The sequence below is a fragment of the Leuresthes tenuis genome, unplaced genomic scaffold, assembly GCF_036924035.1.
Source record: "Leuresthes tenuis unplaced genomic scaffold, fLeuTen1.0.hap1 SCAF_21, whole genome shotgun sequence".
Taxonomy (NCBI): Eukaryota; Metazoa; Chordata; class Actinopteri; order Atheriniformes; family Atherinopsidae; genus Leuresthes; species Leuresthes tenuis.
The window spans coordinates 25,529,766-25,551,348 of NW_027325375.1; the positions used below are offsets into that span (position 1 = coordinate 25,529,766).

Below are 21,583 nucleotides of genomic sequence, written 5' to 3' on the forward strand. Positions count from 1 at the left end.
TTTCCCCACATTCTGAGATTCACATGCCAGTAAAAAGTGGGAAAGACATCTACAAAGCAATGCCTCGTTTAAACAATGTGAATTTCTGTTTCGTCATTTATTTTTGCCAAAACTGTCTTATGAAACTGTTTTCTCTACCACTGAATTATGTCATTGTGTCCACTCTGTTTGTTGTCGCCATGTTAACACGAGTGCTCTGCCCACCACAGGGATGCACTGCAATAACTTTGGTAAACTCTCTCCTCAGCGATTCTTATTAATAATGTCCCTTCACATTGGTCTAGGATGAAATACCCACACAAAACCTCTGATATTCACAACAGCTAACAGGATGGTGAACTCTGTACCTGCCATGCTGGTCATAGTAAGTATGTTAGCGATGTCATGTTTGCATTCAGCTTAGTTTTTTTACTTTTTAAAAAATACAGTTGCATATAGTTTTACATTTAAACTTCGTTTTTGACAGTCACCACCCCTTCCTTTCTGTGCTTTACTTGTGGCCATGTCTGCTGCATACATGGCTTGTGTAGAGTTGAGAGACTGAGGCCGATCTTCACATACTCTGCCTGGATTTCTGCCAGCTTGTTGACTGAAACGACTCAGCACCAATTCAGGAGCAGGTGTGTCTGCATATACTTTGCTGTTTGTCACTTGATATTAAGGGCTAACTGCTCAGAGATAGTTGAGAAGTTCAGTCCGCTGCCTGAGGTGTAACCAAACACGCAACTAGCATTGGGCTGTGATCCAGTCCAGCCAGCTCTTTACTCTATCCTCAGTCCGCCCCTGGCTACCAACTGTCTGCATAAATCCTACTGGAGAGTTAATGTTCCTAAAAACAGTAAATCCCAAAACCAACCAGAGCTACAGTTTGCCAGCTGCATCTGTTCCATCACCCCCCGTGATAAAATGGCACAGATCTCCTTCAGTCACCATGGTCTATTTGAGTGCATGAATAAGGATTTAGAGGGATGAGCAGCATATTTTAACATATTTCCTCTTAATATATACTCACACGAGGTCTCTTTGCAGCTACAGGGGCCATTCGAAAGTCGATAAACCTCTTCCCATGACTGCAATTATGAAGTGCCACAGGGCAGTGAAAACTCTGCAGCTCTCTTCCGTCGATATGCTGCACTTGAAGCTTTTTAGCCTGTTTGACCTCTTAGCGAACAGTGAAACACAACACGGAGAGGCATTACGAGTCAGGCAGCAACTTGGCAACAGGAGAGTTCTGTAATCTGCTTTGAGGCCCAACTGGCTAAGGAATAGTTAGACATCTTTTGAAAAGTTTGTGTTGGAGTAATTAAAAATGGATGTCCAAGCTCCAGATAAATATAAATGTCCATTTATCTGCACTTCTAACGATATTTAGAACAGTTTATACGGGTTTTATAATCACTTTGAGAAGTATTTCCAAATATAAAAGTAATACATTCAGCATATTACTGTTGCACTTAGATAAAGCAAAATATCTGATCATTTGTCCCTTTTGGAGGTGTAGCTATTAGGATTAGGATCCCTCTCTGACTCAGCGCTAAAGGGCATCCAGGGAAGCCATACAGGTTTATTTCATTTTTGTATTTTTTCAATGAATGCACTCATACATTACTATTGTTAAATGCAGTTTTACCACTGAATCAATAGAAAAATCATCTTAAACTTACATTTCTAAAGACATTTGCTTAATTTAGGCTGTAATTATGTTTTTTTTTAATGGGAAGACTTGAATGCCAGTTTTAATGAAGATTAAGTCGTGTTTAATTAGCGAATTTCACTAATAAACACATTATGTACTCTGATTTGTGGTAGTGGAGTGTTAGCAGTGCACAAGATAACTGAGGCTAGTTATGTAGAAAACCATAAGCTGCCAAAAGCAAAATGAGGTGTTTTACTCTGTTGCTGGCTCATGTCCTGATTAGTCAAATACTTTTAACTTTACGTAAGAAGCAGCAACATTAAGGGAAACAGGACCTGGGAGTTATTAAACAAACTGAGCCTGTTTCCTGGGCTTATAGAGGTACAAACAGTCATGTTAAAAACAAACTACACCGTCTTTCAATTCTAAAGTTTTAGATATCAGGATATGATAAAGATTTGGTCTATACTGGATCTGATAAGTAAATATTAATTTAGCTGAAACTAATCCAAACGAGAAGCAGTAAAAGCTTGTAGAGTGGGTTATTTCTCATGCAACCTGTGCAAGATCCTGTGAATGGACGTCAACTTGCCAGCATGCGGTGGTGTGTTGGCTGAATATGAAATACACCCATCTGTAGTAATAACGTGAAACAATCATTTTCTGTTACATTGTTATCGGTTTCTCACATCATTGTGGAGGATTTTTGGCTCTTCTTCACAGCATTGCTTCAGCTCATTGAGGTTTGCAGCATTGGTTTCTGCACAGCTCTCTTAAGGTCCCACCACAGCATTTCAGTCAGGTTGAGGTCTGGACTTTGACTGGACCAAACAACACCTTGGTTCTTTTCTTTTTCAGATTGTAGGTCTGCTGCTGTGTTTGGGATCATTGTCCTGTTGATAAGCCAGTTTCAGCCAAGCTTTAGTTCATGGTGGACTCAATGACTGTAAGGTGTCCAGGTCCTGTGGCTGCAGAACAAGCCCAGATCATCAGACTTCCACCACCGTGCATGACAGTTGGTATGAGGTGTTTTGCTGAAATGTTTTATCTATACATTGGTCTCATCTGTCCAAAGGACATTGTTCCAGACATCTTATTGTTTGTTCAGTTGTTTTTAAGCCATGCTGTCATGCTCTTTTTAAGGAGGAGAGGCTTTCCTTTGGTACCAAACAAGCCATATTTGTTCAGTCTTTCTCCAGTTGTTCTGTTGTGAACATAACATTTACATGCTAACTGAGGCCTTTAATTTTCTCTGAGTCTGACCTCAGGGTGAACTTGCTGGGACGTCCGTTTCTCGGAAGATTGAAGACCACCTTGAATGTTTTCTGCTTGTGAATGATCTTTCTCACCGTAGAACGGTGGACTCCAAGTTGCCTTATAAGCATTCCCAGACTGATGTCACCAACAGCTGCTTATTGCAATAATTCCTGATGTCTTTCCTTGTGTTAACACACACCTGAATGCTCCAGACCAGCAAACTGACAAAACATCTGCTGTCATAGAGGTGCTCACACTTGCTGATTTTCAGTTAATCAAGTGCATGAAATTAGCAGCATCTGTCTTCTCTTAACTTTTTATTCCTATGAAGGCAGTAAGGGTGTGATTAGTTGTCACAGACTGACAGTTAAGTGACACAGTGGAACGTGTTGTTGCTCATCTGAGGTCATCTTTAAAGTTTCTCAGCCTTTGTAAAGACCTGGGCATTTTTAACAAGCCTCTTTTTCACATGACTGGAATATAACGTTACCTTTAGAAAATTCAGATTTGAGGATTTCCAAAATGCTAGTTGAAAAATACATTTTCATTGGGAAGAAATACTCAAAACACACTGAGAATTTCGGTCAACTGAAATCCCTTTTATTGTCAATACAGCACATATACTGAAACTGATAGAAATACAAAAGTTTATCTTCTCCCCTTTTTTACCGTGAAATATAGAATATGCTACATACACCTCATACTTGAAATGATATATACCATGACTGAAATCTTCCAAGTATCAGTCTTTGTTAATACTTTCCTTACGATGAGAAATCCACAGATGACCAGAAGTGATTTCACTCCGATCACTGAATGCATTTTTAAGAGTGAGACCTGTTACAGTTGAACTGGAGTGAATTCAAATTGCTTTGAGAGATGAACTTGACGACAGAGCAACAAGTTATTTTCAAGTGTCATGGTGCACGATTCCAGCCCAGATACACATTTTGCCAAGAACCGTTCCATGTTGCCAAGCAACGCATTTACCCTACATGTACTAAAGGTTGCATCCGCCTAAGGTCCAACAGAACGACAAAATAACAGACAAAAATGCAACCTGCCTGGCAGAGGTAATAATATAATCCCAGTGTAGATCCACGAATCGTCATTCATCACTTTGACTCACAACATGTAAAACACCCTCATTTCTCCGGATTATCACAACCAGAATGCTCTGAACAACACGGAGACAGAAAGGCAGAAGAAGCCACTCACAAAAAAGCATCCTAACCTGCACACGAGTGTAGTAAAGAGGGAACAGAGGAACGCCATAAAGTTTCAGTCGGGACAACATTGAGAGGAGATCATACACATCCTCACACTATAAACAGGCAGTAACATTTTACAACAGCTCACATTTGCAATATGCTTCGAAGCGCACTTGAGACAAAAAAAAAAGAAAAAAAAAAGGCAGCCTTATCCACTAACATACGATCAAGCATCACTATCACAGAAGAACTGAAGGTGCACCAGCTGCAGATCAGCAGTGACATTTGGGTGACTCCTATTTCCCGTCCTCAAAAAAATGTACAGCTACAAAAAGGCAGCATGAGAAGTCTCGCGCTAACTCACACACGCCTCTGAATTGTGTTCCAACGAAACCTGGCCAGTTCTACGACGCCAACTTCAGGCCTTAAAACGCATGTTACATATGTGCATGCAATCATGTATGCGAGCCGACGAGAACACGACGAGAATGACACGTTGATTCACTGGCCCTGAAATACTCCCTTGTTTCAGTGGAACGGAGGTTAAGTCTTAAAAGATGCATTAAAATGTCGATTTAAAAAAAAAAAAAATCTCAATGGTAAGAGCAGGCATTCAGAGTGAGAGGCTAGGCGTGCGTCTTCGTGGACATTCAGTCGACTTTCTTGCTGCGCAGGCGGAGTGTGTCCAGCAGGTATCTGCAGGCGGAGCCAGAGTGTTGCGAGAGGAGTGTGAGGACCTTTCCGTGGACGAGGGTCAGCAGGGTCTGGTGGCCCGTTGCCCACACCCGGTACCAAGGCCCATAAAAAGGATCAGACACGGCCGGACACAGCATGTTGTTCAGGTTGACCTCTGTCGCCTGGAGGGGAACGGAGACAGGTTGAGTGAGACCTAATTCGATGTTTCAGTTGATCGAGGTTTTAGTAAATGTCATGGCTGACTTCACTGTGCTTGTCCTTATGCATCATTCATTTCCCTGGATTTCTTGACTTCCTGTAAACGGAATGAAGGAGTAGTCCTCTTCAGCTTATTATGCGACTGCTGAGTGATTCCCATCTCGTTATCACTGCAGATTTGCACTGATCTTTTTATCATTGCTTAATTGGCTTCATAGCTGAGGAGGGTGGGTTAAAAAAAACCCTTTGGAATATCTTAAAGCTAAACGTGGTGACGTTCGTTTATCATGTGCCATATTTACAGATTAATCTGCACCACGATGACTAACTGTGCAATCAAGCAGCTGTAATTTGGCCTTTGTGCATAGCTATTAATGTAAAAAAAAAAAAAAAAAAAAACGCTAATTAACTGGAATTCAGCCCAAAATGATTCACTTATGTTGCTCGAGCCTTATTTTGGTTTACAGTGAACTCTCAATGTTTTGTTGTATGTACTTTAAACTGTCCTCATTTTTATGGGCTTAAAACTCATCGGACAATCTGACAATTATAAATATAATTCTCGAATAGTTCGTTGCACATTTTGCAGTGACTCCCTGAAGTCTGGGTCACCCAATGCAAGTTTCCTTCTTTCTCAAGCTTTTGCATGCCTTTACTGCAGTTGCTTTCTTACTTGACATTAACTCTAAGTCTGACTTCATTCATCTCTGGGAATGATAACAGTGATAAAAGTGATGATGTGCATCGCATACTGAAATATCGCATATTGCCCAGCAGAGGGCACTATCTTACCATTCCAAGGACCTGCAAGAAGAGGAAATGGTAGAGGAACAGGATGCCCGTGGCGAGCAGTGCCCACCACATGTCCCCCAAAGGCTCAGGCTTGTACACACCTACAAAAAGATCCACAAAGTTTATATGTTTGCAGGCACAGAGAGAGAAAGCATATGTATGAAATGCGTCATGTGTGAACCCTGGCCTGTTTAATACGCATACTGAAGGACCAAGTTACATTTCTGTACACTTCCCTGTTGGTATGTGTGTGCAACAAGTTATTTAAGCAAAGGCATTGCACCCACAGAAAAATGATTAGCCAGATGTGTGTGTGTCAAACCAGCTTTTCCTGTTTCTCCACCGGAGGTATTTGTTAGAGTAATACCTGAGGGGAGGGCATCAAACAACACGCTCACATCGGATCAGCCTTGATGGTGAAATTAATATTGCTTTTGAGTGCCAGTGTCACAGCACACATGAACAATGAGGCATTTAAGGCCTCAAGAGTTTAGATAACTGCTTCTACAACCTCAAGCAGTCGATTTGACTAATTGTTATAATATTAAGACTCAGATCAGTCTACATTTTTGGTCTTTTTAAGCTTTGCATCTTAACGTTATTCACACTCTTTTCCTCCAGTATTTTCTTGTATTATTGTCAAAGGGATGTGGTGAAAGTGTTTCCTTGGAAATACTAAAAAGAAAAATCCAGAATCTGATTCACATGTAATCCAGATGACTCCCAACAAACAGGACAGCAGAGCTGGAGGTGCCGTTTTTATTTTTTTTAATCAACCTTTATTTATACAAGTAAATCTCATTGAGACCCAGGGTCTCATTTACAAGAGAGACCTGTTGCTGTTGTTTCATACCTGCGAGGAAAGTGAGCTGTGCATTTTCTTTCCACCACAGAAGCTTATGCTCTTTGCACTGCAGCTTAACAGCTGTATTATATGAGCAGAGTGAGCCCTGCATCCTGTAGCTATGACAACAGGGGAAGCAGAATCCATTCCCTTGACACAATGTAAAAGAAAATCATAAAAGCTCTTGTCTCAGTTCGAGTGTTTTTCCATTTGTTTCTCAGATGCTTGTTTGCATGTTGAAAAAGTTAGAAAAAGCAAAACATGAACCCACATAATTGTACAACAGAAAAACAGCAGGTACCTGCAGTGTTGCTAATGTCACAGGCAAACAAAAACAATTCAGCGTGTTTATGTGACACTGGAAAAAAAATCATTAGGTCGGTCAGACTTATAATAAATACTATACTATAGACTTACTATAATTAGATGTAAAAATGAAAATCATATGAAACCGAATCTCTCAAAGCCGCACTAACACACCAACATACTGCGGATGGAGGCTGAATTATTCCTGCATGCATATGCTCAAATTGAATGATTGGCTTGGGTGCTCCAACACTCCATCATTCCCGTCCTCAGCTTTAACCTTGAAACAACAGCAGGTTCTCGGGAGAAGAGCAAAAAATAACCAAAAGGGATAACGTGTGACGTTTGTAAAGAACTGTAAATGTACAAAATGTACGGAGCTGTAAGGCAGTCTGTTTATAATGCATTTATACTGGGACAAAGACAGTGGGCTAAATAAATGACCAGGTTGAACTCCAACCGTATCTAACCACAGCTTGACCGAACTGCGCACGGAACCGTGCTGATTGTGTGAATGTGGACAACGTGACCGACAACCTACCTCCTTTCCTGAAAAGGTAAAGAGGTACCAAGTACAGCATGGAGTGCTGGATGTAGTAGATCTCCTTCTCAAATGGAAGCTGCAAAATAAACACAACAAACCATTTCTGATCACTATAACACATGCGACAGGTGAGACGACATGGCGGAAACCTCTACAGACAGTCTGATCAAATTAAAGTATGTGACTGGTTGTAGTTAGTTACAGTAACGTAAATAAAAAGATAAATGGTGGAAAGTGTTTGTTCACAATAAGTTGTGTTTTTTTAATCGGTGAAAATGTTCGGAAGCCTCTCTGTAAATGTGTAACAATACTTTAAAATAAGCTCCTGAGGAACTGATGCTAAAAAATGCAAAACAGTTCCGTGAAGGCATACTTCCTTATTTGAGGAGAGGGAAGTACAGATCAGACATCTGCACACATTTGCTTTACAAAGGTGAGAACTGTTCGAAGTTAACGGCATTAGACCTGCATGGAGATCATGTTACAACTTTCCATCCATTCAGGAGCTAAAACTGCCTAAATGAGACTTTACTTTGAAGTCAATGCACTACGTAATGGGTCAGGTCATCACAACAGACATTTCATGCTGCCTGATCCGATTCACTCACATTTCCTTTACTTTTAAATAAGTCATGCTCATAAAGTACTTCGTAACACTTTATTTCTACAACATTTCAATAAGATTAAAGTCAAGACTTGTATCTGGCCTGTCCAAAATAGAAAGAAATTCTTCTGAGGTTGTACAACTTGTGAGCTCAGCTGTTATCTTGCTGCTTAACCCTCTTTGTTAGACATTTTCCTTTAGAGGTGCACCAACCCCTCTTTCTGTCTGCAGCGCTCCAATCCAGCCTTTACTAATAACAGCACGAAACCGGCTAATTCTCCCCAAGCATGACATTTTTATCACAAATTGGTCTTTTTCCAACAGGCACTGGCTGGATGTTCGTCTACTGTAAGGACTGGTTCTATTTTCATTGATCAAGAAGACATTCTCAACAAGAAAGAGCTAAAATCAGTGCTAAGGGATAACACGCGCTCTCTTGTTGTCGGGAGTAAAACACATGAATGAATGAGTGAATGAAGGAGGACATCTATCCTTGTAAAGCTCTGAAACAGAACAAAGGCTTGCACCTGTGAATGAGATCTGACGATGAGGGGTTACTTACCAGTCTGGTGTTGACTACAGGGAACATCAAGGCCAGTAGTGCTCCATTCAACATATGGACCTGCAGCCTGAAAACAAGCAGGACAAAATCAAGCCAGTGACTAGGACAATGAAAAATGGGGTCCAAATCAAGATCTGTCACATCTGTCTGTGACTCCCAGGGAATTTTACCAATCATTTCCACATTTCATGCATCATAATACTGCCGACGTATTAGGTCGAATCATTCAGTGGAACAGGTGGAGGGCAGTGAGAACCAATCAGAGCGCTCCCTGGCGCCGTTAGCAGCAGCCGTCTCTTATTCTCTGGCAGGATCAGCTCCTTATGGAAGCATTGGTTGTTAAAGGCAGGTGATCAAACGTTTTTCACATTATTCTGTGAGCCGTGTAAAAACAAACAGAGTTGCTGTGATGATTCTGAGAAATGCGTCTTCATTAGAAAATATTCGAATACATTTCAGCCTTCGATAAGCACACATTGTCCTAGAGCTACATCATGCAGTGCCCACACATTCTGTCTACTCCTGCAGGGTCAGACTTGCTGAGTTGACTTTTACGCACTCAACACAAGGTCTTTCTCTTGATGAGAACCCAGTTTAATAGCACCGGCGCACGTTCTTACAGGTTGACCTACACACTTTCGCACACGTGCTGCTCTTTTTGTCAAATGAGCCAAAATAACTGTTGTGACAGCTAAGGTCACTGGGAAAACAGCAGCACTGTCATAATGTCGCTTCAAATAAGCTCAGCTGTCACTCCAGGAGGCCTCTGGACTTCTTTAGAGACCACTTCATTCAAACTCAAATTCACCACATTTGTGGATCATCAGCCACCTTTGCACGGTGCACAGTAACTCCCTTCATATGAAACATTATCGGACACTAAAAGTGCTGGTCTCTGACATAAAGAATACTCTCACCATGACCTGAGCATACTTTTCTTTTCATGTATTAATCTGGGAATAATTACACCAAAGTCTCTACTTTTCCACATCTGTATGAGCAGCCTGTGATTGTCATCAATATAAATTAACTTTATATAAATCTTCTGTTTACAATCAATTACATCTTGGTGTTAATGACAAAGCCAACATATGACTGAAACAAAGGCGAAAAGTGAATGTCAGATATGTTTGAGCAGCAGCTTCGGACCCCAGATATTCTTTCTTTTACGTAAACTGGTCGAACAAAGACTCTGCAGTGACATCCAACTTAAATCATGACTGTATTCACAGCTTCTCCACCGTTAAATATGTGACATTATATGCACAACTCATGCAGAAAGATGAATTGTTTTCCCTCTAAAATTCAACATCTAACCTTTGTAAACCTCGTGTGTTTAAATAAACAAAAATAAATGTTTTGTGCATGTCGTATTATTGCTTCAACTCAAATTCCAGTCTGGTTATCCACACAATGACTTTTTTAGTCTTTTTTTTGGTAAACAGTCTTGTAGATGGCTGTTGTTGTGACTCATTCAGTCTGACTGAAACTGTTCGGGTCCAAAAAGCACAAAAAGATGAGCTTCCAGTGCTTAAGGAAACAACGCAGTATACAATCTGGAGCATTTCTATTCATTCGACTGCTCACTGGACCGCAGATTTATCAGAGCTTTACATGCATCACGTTACTGCTGATGCAGAGGACACATCTCCAGCTCCTGAGCCATACTGTGCAGGTGTGCCTTGTTGTGAGCAAACACCTCACCAGTCGCTGCAGTCGTTCTCTGTGCAACTCCCAAAGCCAACAGAGTGACTGTTTGTATTAATAATTTCTGAGTAAGTCTCGTCTCATATCATGACCCTACAAGTGAAAATGTCCCATGAATAATTTATTTACCGGAGGAGAGGAGACTCTAAACCCAAACAAAGTCATTACAATAAATCTCTACAAAAGCTCAGTTTACTCTGCAGAAGCCCACAAATTATTACTATCAATGACAACAACAATCTCTTCTAAGTGGAAAAAAACCCATTTGAATTTGTCCTTCACTTCATCTTACATTCAAGATCTGCTTTCATGACAAGCTCCTACGGCAGGTTTATAGTGAGGGGGGACGACTTAATAATGCATGACACTGAGATGTAGTTGTTTTATGGTTAACACTAGAAACTTTGGCATCGCTAGAGACATATGCTGCCAAACAAACATTGTTCAGGTCAAGAGAGCATTAATACAGACACAAACCAGAGGTAAATGCACTCACCTAAACACAACCATCGCTGTTTTACATGGCGGGCAGGCCAGCAGGAAGATCTGTTAAAGGAACCGCAGAGAGATGGCAAACCACATCATTATACACAACTCATACAGTCATTATGGATCAGCCTGAAGGCTTTTAGAGCGTCCAGTCGTAGGTGATGCCAGTAAATAAATAAAATAACCACTTTAACAGTAAAATATGAGCAGAGGCTATGAACAGAAGAGTAATACATCTGACCTTCTGATTTCCATCCGAACTTAAATGAAGTGATGAAGAGGAAAGAATCCATCATGTTAATGAACCCGGTTCAATTCAAAATGAAGACAATAAGGCTTGTATTTTCACAGCTGATACTGTTTCGCCAGAAGCGTGGAATGATTTTCTACTCATACCTGTTGTAGAAAATGCTTTGCATCAACACGGTGGCTCATTTCTTCAATGAAATCTGTTATTTGCACCGTGACTGAGGGCGCATAGTGAACACATGGATTGCTTCAAAACAACATCTGACAGACACACAAAAAATTGCTTCAAAGTTGGAGAAAGAATGACCAAAACAGGGTTCGGCCACGATTTTTTCATTAGTTTTCCGGAAGAAACCTCAGAGCTGATCTGCTGCACACCTACAGAGCCGATTGTAATGTCACATTTTTTCACTCTAAACGTCTTAAATCTTATCCAGACTTTGTTCCCCAAACCAACACACGGAAGTTATCAGAGTAACACAAGAAATATGGAATTTTTGTCTTAACACACAATTTGCCTGCCACAGCTGATGGGTAGGGTCAGCCTCTGCAGTTTCCTTAGATGGATTACGGCTATCAGATGTCTGACTCAACAGATTTGCACTCCTGGGATAAGCCTGCAAACTGGTCACTTGTTTCAAGCTGCTCCACCCTTCTCCTCCGCTTTCTCTGTGTTTCTGATTTAAAAATTCCCCGCAATAAAGGAAACGGCATCTGAGCAGGCAACCTGCTGACGATGGCAAATTCTGACAAAGATTGGATTCTGGCCATATGGCAGCCGCCAGACTGCTCACAATGGATGCTTGTAAAGACTTTTATTTCATTTAATTTCCTTCATTTAACAAGGAAGGCTGTTCCAGGAAGTCCTGGTCAAGATGGCAGCATAAAAAGAGAGTAAAGGACCTTTGTAAATGTTTGTACAATTAAATGACACAGTCCAGACAGCTCCGGGACAGCTGTCCTTGAGGACAATTCTCAGTTCACCTTTAAAAGTATGTAAAGACGGCAGTGTTTGTTGGCTCAAGACATTTTGAAAGTCATCCCATAAGTAAGGAGAAAGGGAAAGAGCCCGCCATCAGCACTGTCCCAGCACTGGTCCCACTGGTCTCCAGCATATTGCAGCTTGTGAAGGCGAAGCCTGAATATTCCATTCTGTAACGTTATGTAATGCGCTCTAATGCGGGCGCAGACTAAGTTTTAGCTGGCAGCTGAGGGCCACCTTTGCAGTGTGTTCACATCCGCTTCTTTTCCCGGATGCTGCGTGTCCTGAGGAAACGCAGAAGAGTGTACTGCCGTCGTTGGTTTGGTCCGCAAGGGCCCTTAGAGTTCATGTCATCATGTAAACCAAGATGTTACGACTCATAATGCACTAGGGGGCGCTTAACTTCGTATCCAATAACAATGTAACAATAGCAATAATCTGTTTAAATTATTAAAAATCCATTATGAGTGAATCATTAAGTAAGAAATAATCAAGCAAGCAATCATGACACAAGTCCTCTCACTCAGTTGGAAAGTACATAAACACACTGTATAAGACATTTTACATCCCTACAAGAACTTTTCTTGACAAAGATGTTGTCAAGACAACTTCTCACCATTCAGATTTCTTCAGCGTAACAACTATTTTTAAGTAATTGAGAATCAACAATGTAGCTGCTGCTCCAAATAAAAATAGGGACAAATTAAAAAGGCTTAATGGACTACCTACATTATCTAACTGGCTGGGTGGGATTGAAAGCTTGTGACAAATGACACCGGCAGCTCCTAAAGTTGACCAGAGAGTCATTAAATTCTGGGTTTTCATGGCGGCATTATGAATTCAAAAGTTGTTCCTCAGAGAAAGACTCACAACACTCAATCCAAGCGGCTCAGCTAATGTTAAGGCTTAAAAGATAAAGAGGTTAGTTACTTTGTCAGTGTGTATTTACAACAGCAGCCTATCGCAGCTTTATTCAGAATGGCATTGCTGCTGTTATCGTCAACAGAGGCCAAGTGTCTAAATTTGGCAACAGCTTGTTACCTTTAGAGGGGCAGGAAGGACGTGAGTGGCAAAGCACTGACGTCATGCAAATGACTTAATGAAAAAAAAATCCATTATTAAAAGGAAGTTACCAGAAAAGTGCCAAGGTGAAAGTCTTTCTATTTACTTTCATGGTTATGGCAGCTTTACAAAGCTGGTTCCAACAGTGACGGGTTGTTTTAGCCAATAAAGATGATTCTGATGGGTGCTGCTTGCTTTTACACAGCAAAACTGAGGAAATTGAACTGTTGCGTAATCTTTTATGTGGTTGGGCTCGGTTAAACACGCTGCGGTTAAAGTAAGCATGTTAGAAGTAGAAGAAGATGACAGATTTTTTTTAAATCTCAAGGAAAGCCAGGGTGAGCTAATCTAATGTAACGGCCTCTTCAGTCTCGAATTAGGATCAGTTCCTGTGTGGGAAGCTCTGCCCCGTGAGGTCACAATGTTATTTAGAGAGTAGGACCAAAGCGTAATCCACTGCCGTCTATAGACCAAAAGCACAGCTCTGAATGTATAGATATGCAGAGTTAGCCCTGATTACTTGAACGAGACATGCAGTGAAACGCTTAACACAAATGTCAGACTGATGCACCTTCAGTCTCCTCGGCTCTAAAAACGTCTGGTTCACACTTATTTAAATACTAGTTGGAAGATGTTTTATGACTCTGATGAAGGTCACAAGCCTGTCACAAGTTGTTCTCTGTATATACTTCCAGTGTTGCTGGAGTTCTGACTTTTCACTGCTTAGCAGGGACAGCGGCGGCTGGTGTCAGCTGCTGGTGTCAGATTAGCATGTTAACAGATCCCTACAAGAGGTAAGAGTCATATCCCAGGCAATTTTAAAGGCATGAGAGGTTTTTTTCCTGGTAAAAACTTGTGCAGAGGATTTATGACGGCTGAGGTGGGGGCGTTTAGTATTTTGGGTGTACAAAAAAGCTCAGTCCAGCAGGTCTGTTTGAGTGAGATTAAGAGAATGTAGTTTTGGAAAATCATCACTTATCATTTATGAAAATGCTGGTAAATTTCACATTTAAAAAAGCAGATTAGAAAGGGATTGTACATGCTTTCACTTGAAGAAAATCGGCGCCAAGTTGTCTCAATGCCAATGATGTTAGATTCATGTGTCTGTGCAGCTGGAAACCGCAAACATGGAGTCATCGTAGAGGGGAAAAACTGCCTTGGAGCACTTTCATTCCACAAAGCAAGACGAAAACTGTAACGACTGTGGAATTCTAATGATTTTAAGTATGGGAGGGATACGCCAGTAATATGCTGAAACATCTGTCTCTGCAGCATGGGCTTAATTTCCAGATATGCTATGTATCTGACAGTCCTCGCACGAGTGTCTCTGCTTCCCCGTCAAACAGCCCATCCGACGCCGAGGCTAAATATCTGTTGCTGTACTAACAAATAATATATCTGTTGCTGTACTAACAAATAATATATCTGTTGCTGTACTAACAAATAATATATCTGTTGCCGTACTAACAAATAATGTTAGAAAGGCAGGCTTAGCAGACTTTTTTTTTGGCCAAACCTATTTAAAAAAAAACAAAAAACGGCTAATTGCATTCATTTTGGATGATGACAGATTGCTGCAACAGCCGGCTCGGCTCACCCATTAGCACCCAAACGGTGAAACTTTCACGCTCGCTGCACTGGGAGGGAAAACGGCGAGTGAATAAAGTCTTACTGTGCAGTCGTGACATTTGAACTGAAAGGCATCATTTATTAAACAGAAGAAGGACTGTAATTTCAGAGGGATTCTTGCTTTCTTAGAGGTTAGATATTTGTCTGCTAATAAGGGCAGACATACACTTGACTTTACTGTGTTTTTGCATGACGTTCAGACTCATATTATAAAAATTGTAATCTGTGTTGGCCGACTTTTTCTGACCACACAGGAAGTTTAGTTGTCAAAAAGGAAATTAAAAAAAAAGACACAGTTCCTGCTGCTTCCTGATACAGATGCTTTTGCACCTAGCTTACCATTTTCTGTTGATTTTTCTCCTTTGTCTTTGAAATTAATCTATTAGTAGTAACCTCTGGATCCGTACAAATCACTGGGACTTATCTGCTTTTTGTAGATAAAGCAACATTCTTCATTTGCTTTTCTTACCTCGGTGCTACATGAGTGTGGCCTTCACACAGCAGAAGCTTCATTTGACTGGGAACTGAACACTTCTCCACAACACAACACACTTCAGCAGAAGATTGTGGAGCTGCAAACTAAATTTCAAAGGTTTAGGGGCAGAGGCTGAGGTACATTTACTGTGTGGAAGTGAGACCACTTTACTTTTATCTAAGAATTACAGACAAGAACAAGCACCAGCCGGATTACCATGAAACATGAGACAAATGTGGTACGGAAAAAGCAATCTTCAAGTGGTAGTTTTCCTCGGGAACTCTCTCCACCGAAACTCAAGAGAAAATCATCTCAACACAGAGCTCAGCACTCTGAGATGTGTGATGCCACTGATCTGCACTACCAGCCAGATAAAACACTTCCTCAACCTCAGAAAAGCCCAGCAGTGGATAACTGCAAAACATCTGACTATTAACGAACAACTATGCCGTGAGAGAACACATTAACCCTCTTATGCAGGACTCTGAACTCTCGCCTGATGACCCGGGGAACAGGGTGAGAGAGGTGTGAGAAGAAATGAGAGTAAAAGGCAGCAGGGAAAGCTACAGACTGGGCCTCAGACTCTGACTGTGGGTGATGTTGCTATAAAAGATGCAAGCAGCACCTGCATTCCTAAGGACGTGATCTCAGACTTGATAAGAGTCTGAAATACTCAGAAAGGACTTTGCTGATCCTTCTGCCAAGACAAAAAAGCTTGTTTACAACAGGAGGAAGAAATAAGAACGCAGCAGAAGCCTTGGAGGAGCGCTGTCTCAGCCCTCGCCTGAAGCCTGTGATGAAGAACAGTTCCAGTAACATGCTAAACAGTTTTTATAGTACAGACATATAAACTCCCTACACCCTCTACCATTTCAAATGATCATTAACATCTGTGCTCTACCTGGTTTTAGTTTGATTTCTCCAAGGGACTGAACAACAGAGTTCCATCCTTTTCTAATCTTTCAGTAAAAACAGCAACATGAACGTGTATCTTTTCATCCAAATTCACAGTAAAGCTGCTCTCATTCACATTTTTAATGTTTCTTAGACAGCTAAACATGTAAGAGCTTGTGCCTGGAAGGCAGCTCTTTAAGCCTACATATAAACTAGCGATTGCTTAAAGCCGTTCCAGACAGCTGCTCTGCTCTAATAAAATCCTGGTTTTAGAACTGCAACCTCATAGGACAAAAATCACCACTTAAGTAACTTAAAGAGAACATGTGTGCTGTGAATTTGGCTATAGGGATATGAAATTAAGACCCACTACTGTCGTCAGTAGGCAAAGGTTTCAGTCATTCTCTGTCACCTTTTCCGCGGTCGACCAGCTTTGTCATCGCTCCACAGAAGCTTCTGCAGCCACAGACACACAAGAACAGTAAAAAGCATGATTGCATTTAGGCTGATCACAGTGGGCTGCATGCTGTTGTTGCATCATTACAAAAACACAATTAACTTTAATGGATGCTTCTCTCTACTCCACAGCGAAAAAAACAATCTTATCTGGAGATGCAGCAGGCTGAAAGTTTAATCCCACCATCTTTATTGTTTCCTGTTGCTATCCTTTGTCGCCTTTTAGTACGCTGAACATATAAGAATTGCATGGAAGCAGCTGGGTATTTTTTTTATGTCCCAGGTGAGGACGGCCACAGAGCCAGCAGACATTCGAGGACACGCTCACCAAACTGGCATCAACCCTTTCAGAGAGATTAGCATCGTCACAGGAGCCACAAATGTAGTATAATTGTATCAGTTTCCCTAAAAATAAGAGTGGAGCTGGAACTTTTTATTTATTTATTTTTTATATATACAAAAGGACAAATCATTTATAGATTGCCAGAGCTAATAGCTGATAAGTCACACTTCCTTTCCACAAGTGGAGTCATGAAGTGTGGCGCTATCAGCCTTATCTGAACCACTGAGTCGACAATCTCTTCAGCTGGTTGCTACAGCTGATACAACGAATGAGGCTTTAATCAACAAACATGCTCATATCGTCTGTTTAGTTGATGATGAAAGATTTGTGACTTGGGTGACAAATTTTTTGACAAGGCCTCATCTGTTCAAAGCTGCTGCAGAAATTCCTGAGGCCTGTTCTGCGGAGGGAGGAGTTCAAATTAGCTGTAGTGTGTGGAAAAATGTATCATCAGCATATCTGCAATCAGTTCGTTTTAAATGATCTGTATGTTCAGCCATGCAGGAAACCCCGATGAGATCAACACAGACATCGAAGATTACTTGATCTGGAGATATGAAGGGTGAGCGCGTCGCACCCGGCAGGACGCACACAAAGGTCATTTTTGTCTTTTCGACGGCACATAAACGCTACTCTGCAGACATTACAGTCCTTTAACCTTTATACCTTAAGAGCAATAATGGACAGCATCTATACACTAATGACAAACTGAACCAGTCACAGAATGAATCGTAGCTCAGTGTCACAACAGTTTTAGTTATGAGTCTTTGCAAATGGAGATTAGATAAGGCACAGAGAAAGAACATTGACCAACAACAAAACCAAGTCCAAATGATCACTGTGTTGCACATCATCACTGAGCATGGATTTAGGAAGAAAATGACTGAAAAGACAACCAAGAAAGTTCCCGTGCCCGCCCGTTTTTCTTTCTCATCATACCCATAAAGAGTTAAACTAAGCCGTCTGTATGCTGGCTTGCATGCATGACATCCACACATGCATGTTATCTGCCTGTGATCCGTTTGTTTACAAACCCATATCAGCTGGACTTGCGTGGAAATGCGTGACGGTAAACTGATCACCCAGGCGTGTCTGTGGGACACGTCTCAGTGCGACTCAGGTCAGGTTTGAAGGATCCGCTCATCACTCACTGAATGCTTAGCTCACCCCTGGGACTGTCTCACCTTGTATTGAGCGATGCTTTCCTGCGGTTTCTCATACGTGTGAGAATGTTAGAACTGATACAGACCATCGAACAGTACAGTCTGACCAATATTACACATCAGCATACTGTTTATTTAGAAATAACACCACCGATTCTCAGTCCTGGGTGGACTATGTGGGATTCATCCGTATAAGCCACTGCTGTCTTGCAGACAGGTTTTAAGGAGTGTACTAAGCTGTGTGAGCTGCAGCAGCACCAGACTCTGCACTTCTCCCCAGGCATCATGGGAAAGTTTACAGGAAACTACATTTTTCAGCCTATCAAACATCTCATATCTTATTTCTCTGGACTCCATTGTTGCCAGAGAGGACAAGATGAACTCTTACTGGGGAGTTCTTTGCAATCCTTCATAGCTGTTTTCATCTGCGATTTCTATCGTGTCTGAAAGAGATTAAAATGCACCAGCCACACCCATCCATTATGTGGATCCAGTATCAGGGAGCTTCAGATCATAATATGAGTCAGTGTCAGGCACACACAAAAATCCTCAACACAATTATCACTGCCAAGCGAGATCCAAGCGATGTGCTGCCGAGCCTACAAACATCACCCTGAGCAAAGCAGGAAGTGCACACATCTTGCTCCACTTATTTTCCTGATAACATGCAGTCAAGCTCCAGCACGCCCCTGTTCTTAACCTGCAATAAATTATCTCATGGAGCAAATCCCCGCTGAGCCCACCCGATGAAAACAACAACATCCTGTTAGCTCATTTTAAAAGTTGTGCAACTTCCTTTTAAGACCATTTAGTTCATTTTCCTCATCTGATCACACTCGTGTCTCTGCGAGGGTGAAGAACAGCTCTTAACCTCTTCATCACACATTAATGGAATACGCTAGCATCCTGTAAAACCATCGGTGACCACTGGCTATCTCGCAGCCCGACCAACTCACCATTATTTGTTACTCATCCTCTGTATTTCATCTGCATGACAGAAACATTAGCAAGCAGTCTGCTGTGTCCTGTTGCATGTGATAATGTGCCACGAAGGTCAGAAAACCAGGATGTGTAAAGGAAAAACATGCAGTCATTGTATAACTTTAACTTGAGATTCAAGTCCTCACCGAGTCAAATATTGTGATTCAAACTCTTAACTGTCCATGTGATCTCTTCTGGAATAAACTTTGACTTTATTCCCAGGGGCTTTAGAGCTGTTTGTAACTGTTTGCGTCTACCATAAATAACCCATAAATAATCTCATGGGTTGAAATCAGACGACAACCAGCTCCTGTTGCACATTTTCAGGGATTGAGAAGCTGCATCGATCTTCATTTCAGTCTTGTTCCATCTTTAAAATGCAAACAAACAAGATGTTGAATCAAGACTCTGAAACTAACTTCAAAGCTTGCATTTTTCCCCTCTTTGCTTCTTGTTGTTGTTCATTTGTTTCTCCCTCAGGCTCTTAAGCACATGTTCATGTGCTATATAGTTAAATGCAAATGTTTTCCCCTTTTATAGGTACAAACCTTGGGCTTGGACTCAACCATTGTCTGAGTTAGCAAATTAAATAATACTGAATCTAAGCCAAGACCTGGAAAGTGTAGAATTGACGACAAACACAACAAAAATGTTTTCTAATGTTCAGTATTGTTTCAGGCTGTGATTAGGCCTATCTCAAGGAAGCAAAGTAATTATGTAACTCGAGTTGTAAAATACCAACCACTGTGTTTTTTTTTGGTACTGAAGAGCGGTGAGTTCAGGGAAGTACTTGACCACATAATGCAAGTTACAACACACAATCTATAGACTTTGTCACTTGGTCTGTTTGAATGGAAAAGTGAAAAGTAAAAGAAGACCTTCAGATAACATCCGTTGGCTGTTTATTTCACTTTAACAACCCATCACACATCAGGTATTGCCCTGCAGGGTCTCCCTTACCTGGATCATGGTCACGACATGGCAGGGATTCAGAAGATATATCACAGTCTTGGTCGCGAACTTGAAACCGACCTCCACTCCAAAAGTCATGCAAAGGGCAACCAGCAACAGGTTCTTGCCCAGACTGTCCTCTTTTGCCTTTGTGTTGTCTTTCCCGACCACTCTGAGCTCTTTGGAGAGGTTAATTTTCCTCAGTGCAACGCCAATCTCCACCAGGGAGATGAGGACGATGACCAGACTCTCACTGATGCGCTGCTGAGGCGCGATGAAGGCAGCACACTCAGGGCCCCCGTTGCCCTCAAACTTCGGGTCCACCCCGCCGTAGATCCAGTCCAGCAGGCTGTAAATGTTATACCTGGACATATTCCTCTTCTCGTGTTGGAAAAGATACGAACAAGATGGAATAAAAGACGTCACACTGACTTCTTGACGAAACATGAACTGCGAAATTTTCCTGTCGTAGTTCGCCTCGTGGTTCAGAAACAGACATGTATCCAACGCCTTTCAGCTAGCTAAACTGCCGAACTACCTCATCCGCAGACGGAGGAGGAACTTCAGCTCTCGACAGGAGGCAGCTGTTGTCAAGACTACCCGGAGCTGGTGTTTGAGGGCAGCAACAAGCCTCCCTCTTCTTCCACGTCCCTCAAACGCTTGCAAACCACGACTAATGGGTGCAGTCAAAGAGGAGTCGGGGTCATTTTAAGCAAGACAGCATGCTGGTTACAAGCTCTTAATCATATCAGACGTGAAAGCAGTTTGCTGGAGGTTGAGTTAGCATGTGTGAGCAATAGCACCGACACCGGATAGGTAGCTAGCTTAGCTTTCTAGCCTTGAGACAGAGATGGTATAGATATATTTTCACCCCAGCTTTAGTCTCGCAGGCTTAGTGCAACTCTAGGGAAATTCTGAAATAAGTTAATTGAACTTAAACTCGATTAAATCTATTCAAACTTGTACAGTCTGATGTATAAATTCAGATATGTATGTATGTCTCAGTAAAGTGGAGGTATTCATGTGCTGTTATACCTATTGACTTTTGTTCAGTCAGGTCTGAATATTTCTGCCTGAAAGTGAAATTTGAGGGCGAAATACCACATGTCTCTACCCCGGATGGCGGTTGATGATGGTGCGTTCATGAAAAGTCCGGAAACTTCCCTTACCATTTATATTCGTTCTGAGAAGTTCGCAAGTGCCAGGGAACACAAATATGATTATTTTATTATAAAAATGTTGAACTTCATCATCAGCGAATTTAGGATTGACCTAACTGAGTGGAAAATTACTGGATTAGGTTACTTTTTCACAAGGAAAGTTTTTTTACATTTTTTTTATATTTGACAGTAATTCACTGCCAGGCAGGGCAAATACAGGGATTTTTCGGACCTTTTATTAGCAATATTTCTGATGATTTTTATATTTTATTATTACAAGTCATAGATAACTTTATCATTAAATCTCTGAGGGCTGCCAGTCACCGTGCTTGGATGTAATATTTGTTGGTATTGTTGCCATACAATAAGTGCAAAATTTAGACCCTGCTAAA

At 41.4% G+C, this 21,583-nt stretch overlaps 1 protein-coding gene across 1 annotated transcript; it reads right to left on the minus strand.

Moving 5' to 3' along the window:
- Positions 1-3,471: 3,471 nt before the first annotated feature.
- On the minus strand, positions 3,472-20,880 carry LOC140279802 (transmembrane protein 164). Its single transcript, XM_072374989.1, has 6 exons — positions 20,041-20,880; positions 10,854-10,903; positions 8,651-8,717; positions 7,482-7,560; positions 5,791-5,891; positions 3,472-4,961 (listed from the first exon to the last, which is right to left on the minus strand). Exons 1-6 carry the CDS (start codon positions 20,476-20,478, stop codon positions 4,755-4,757), a joined length of 942 nt encoding a protein of 313 aa, XP_072231090.1. The 5' UTR covers positions 20,479-20,880; the 3' UTR covers positions 3,472-4,754.
- Between the last annotated feature and the right edge of the window lie 703 nt (positions 20,881-21,583).

Excerpts from the sequence above, each read along its gene's own strand:
- LOC140279802 (XM_072374989.1), bottom strand. The coding sequence starts at position 20,478 with ATGTTTCGTCAAGAAGTCAGTGTGACGTCTTTTATTCCATCTTGTTCG. Across the intron at positions 10,904-20,040 it reads ATGTCGTGACCATGATCCAG|ATCTTCCTGCTGGCCTGCCC; the intron begins GTAAGGGAGACC and ends TTCCTTTAACAG. Across the intron at positions 5,892-7,481 it reads TTACCTTTTCAGGAAAGGAG|GTGTGTACAAGCCTGAGCCT; the intron begins GTAGGTTGTCGG and ends ATCTTTTTGTAG.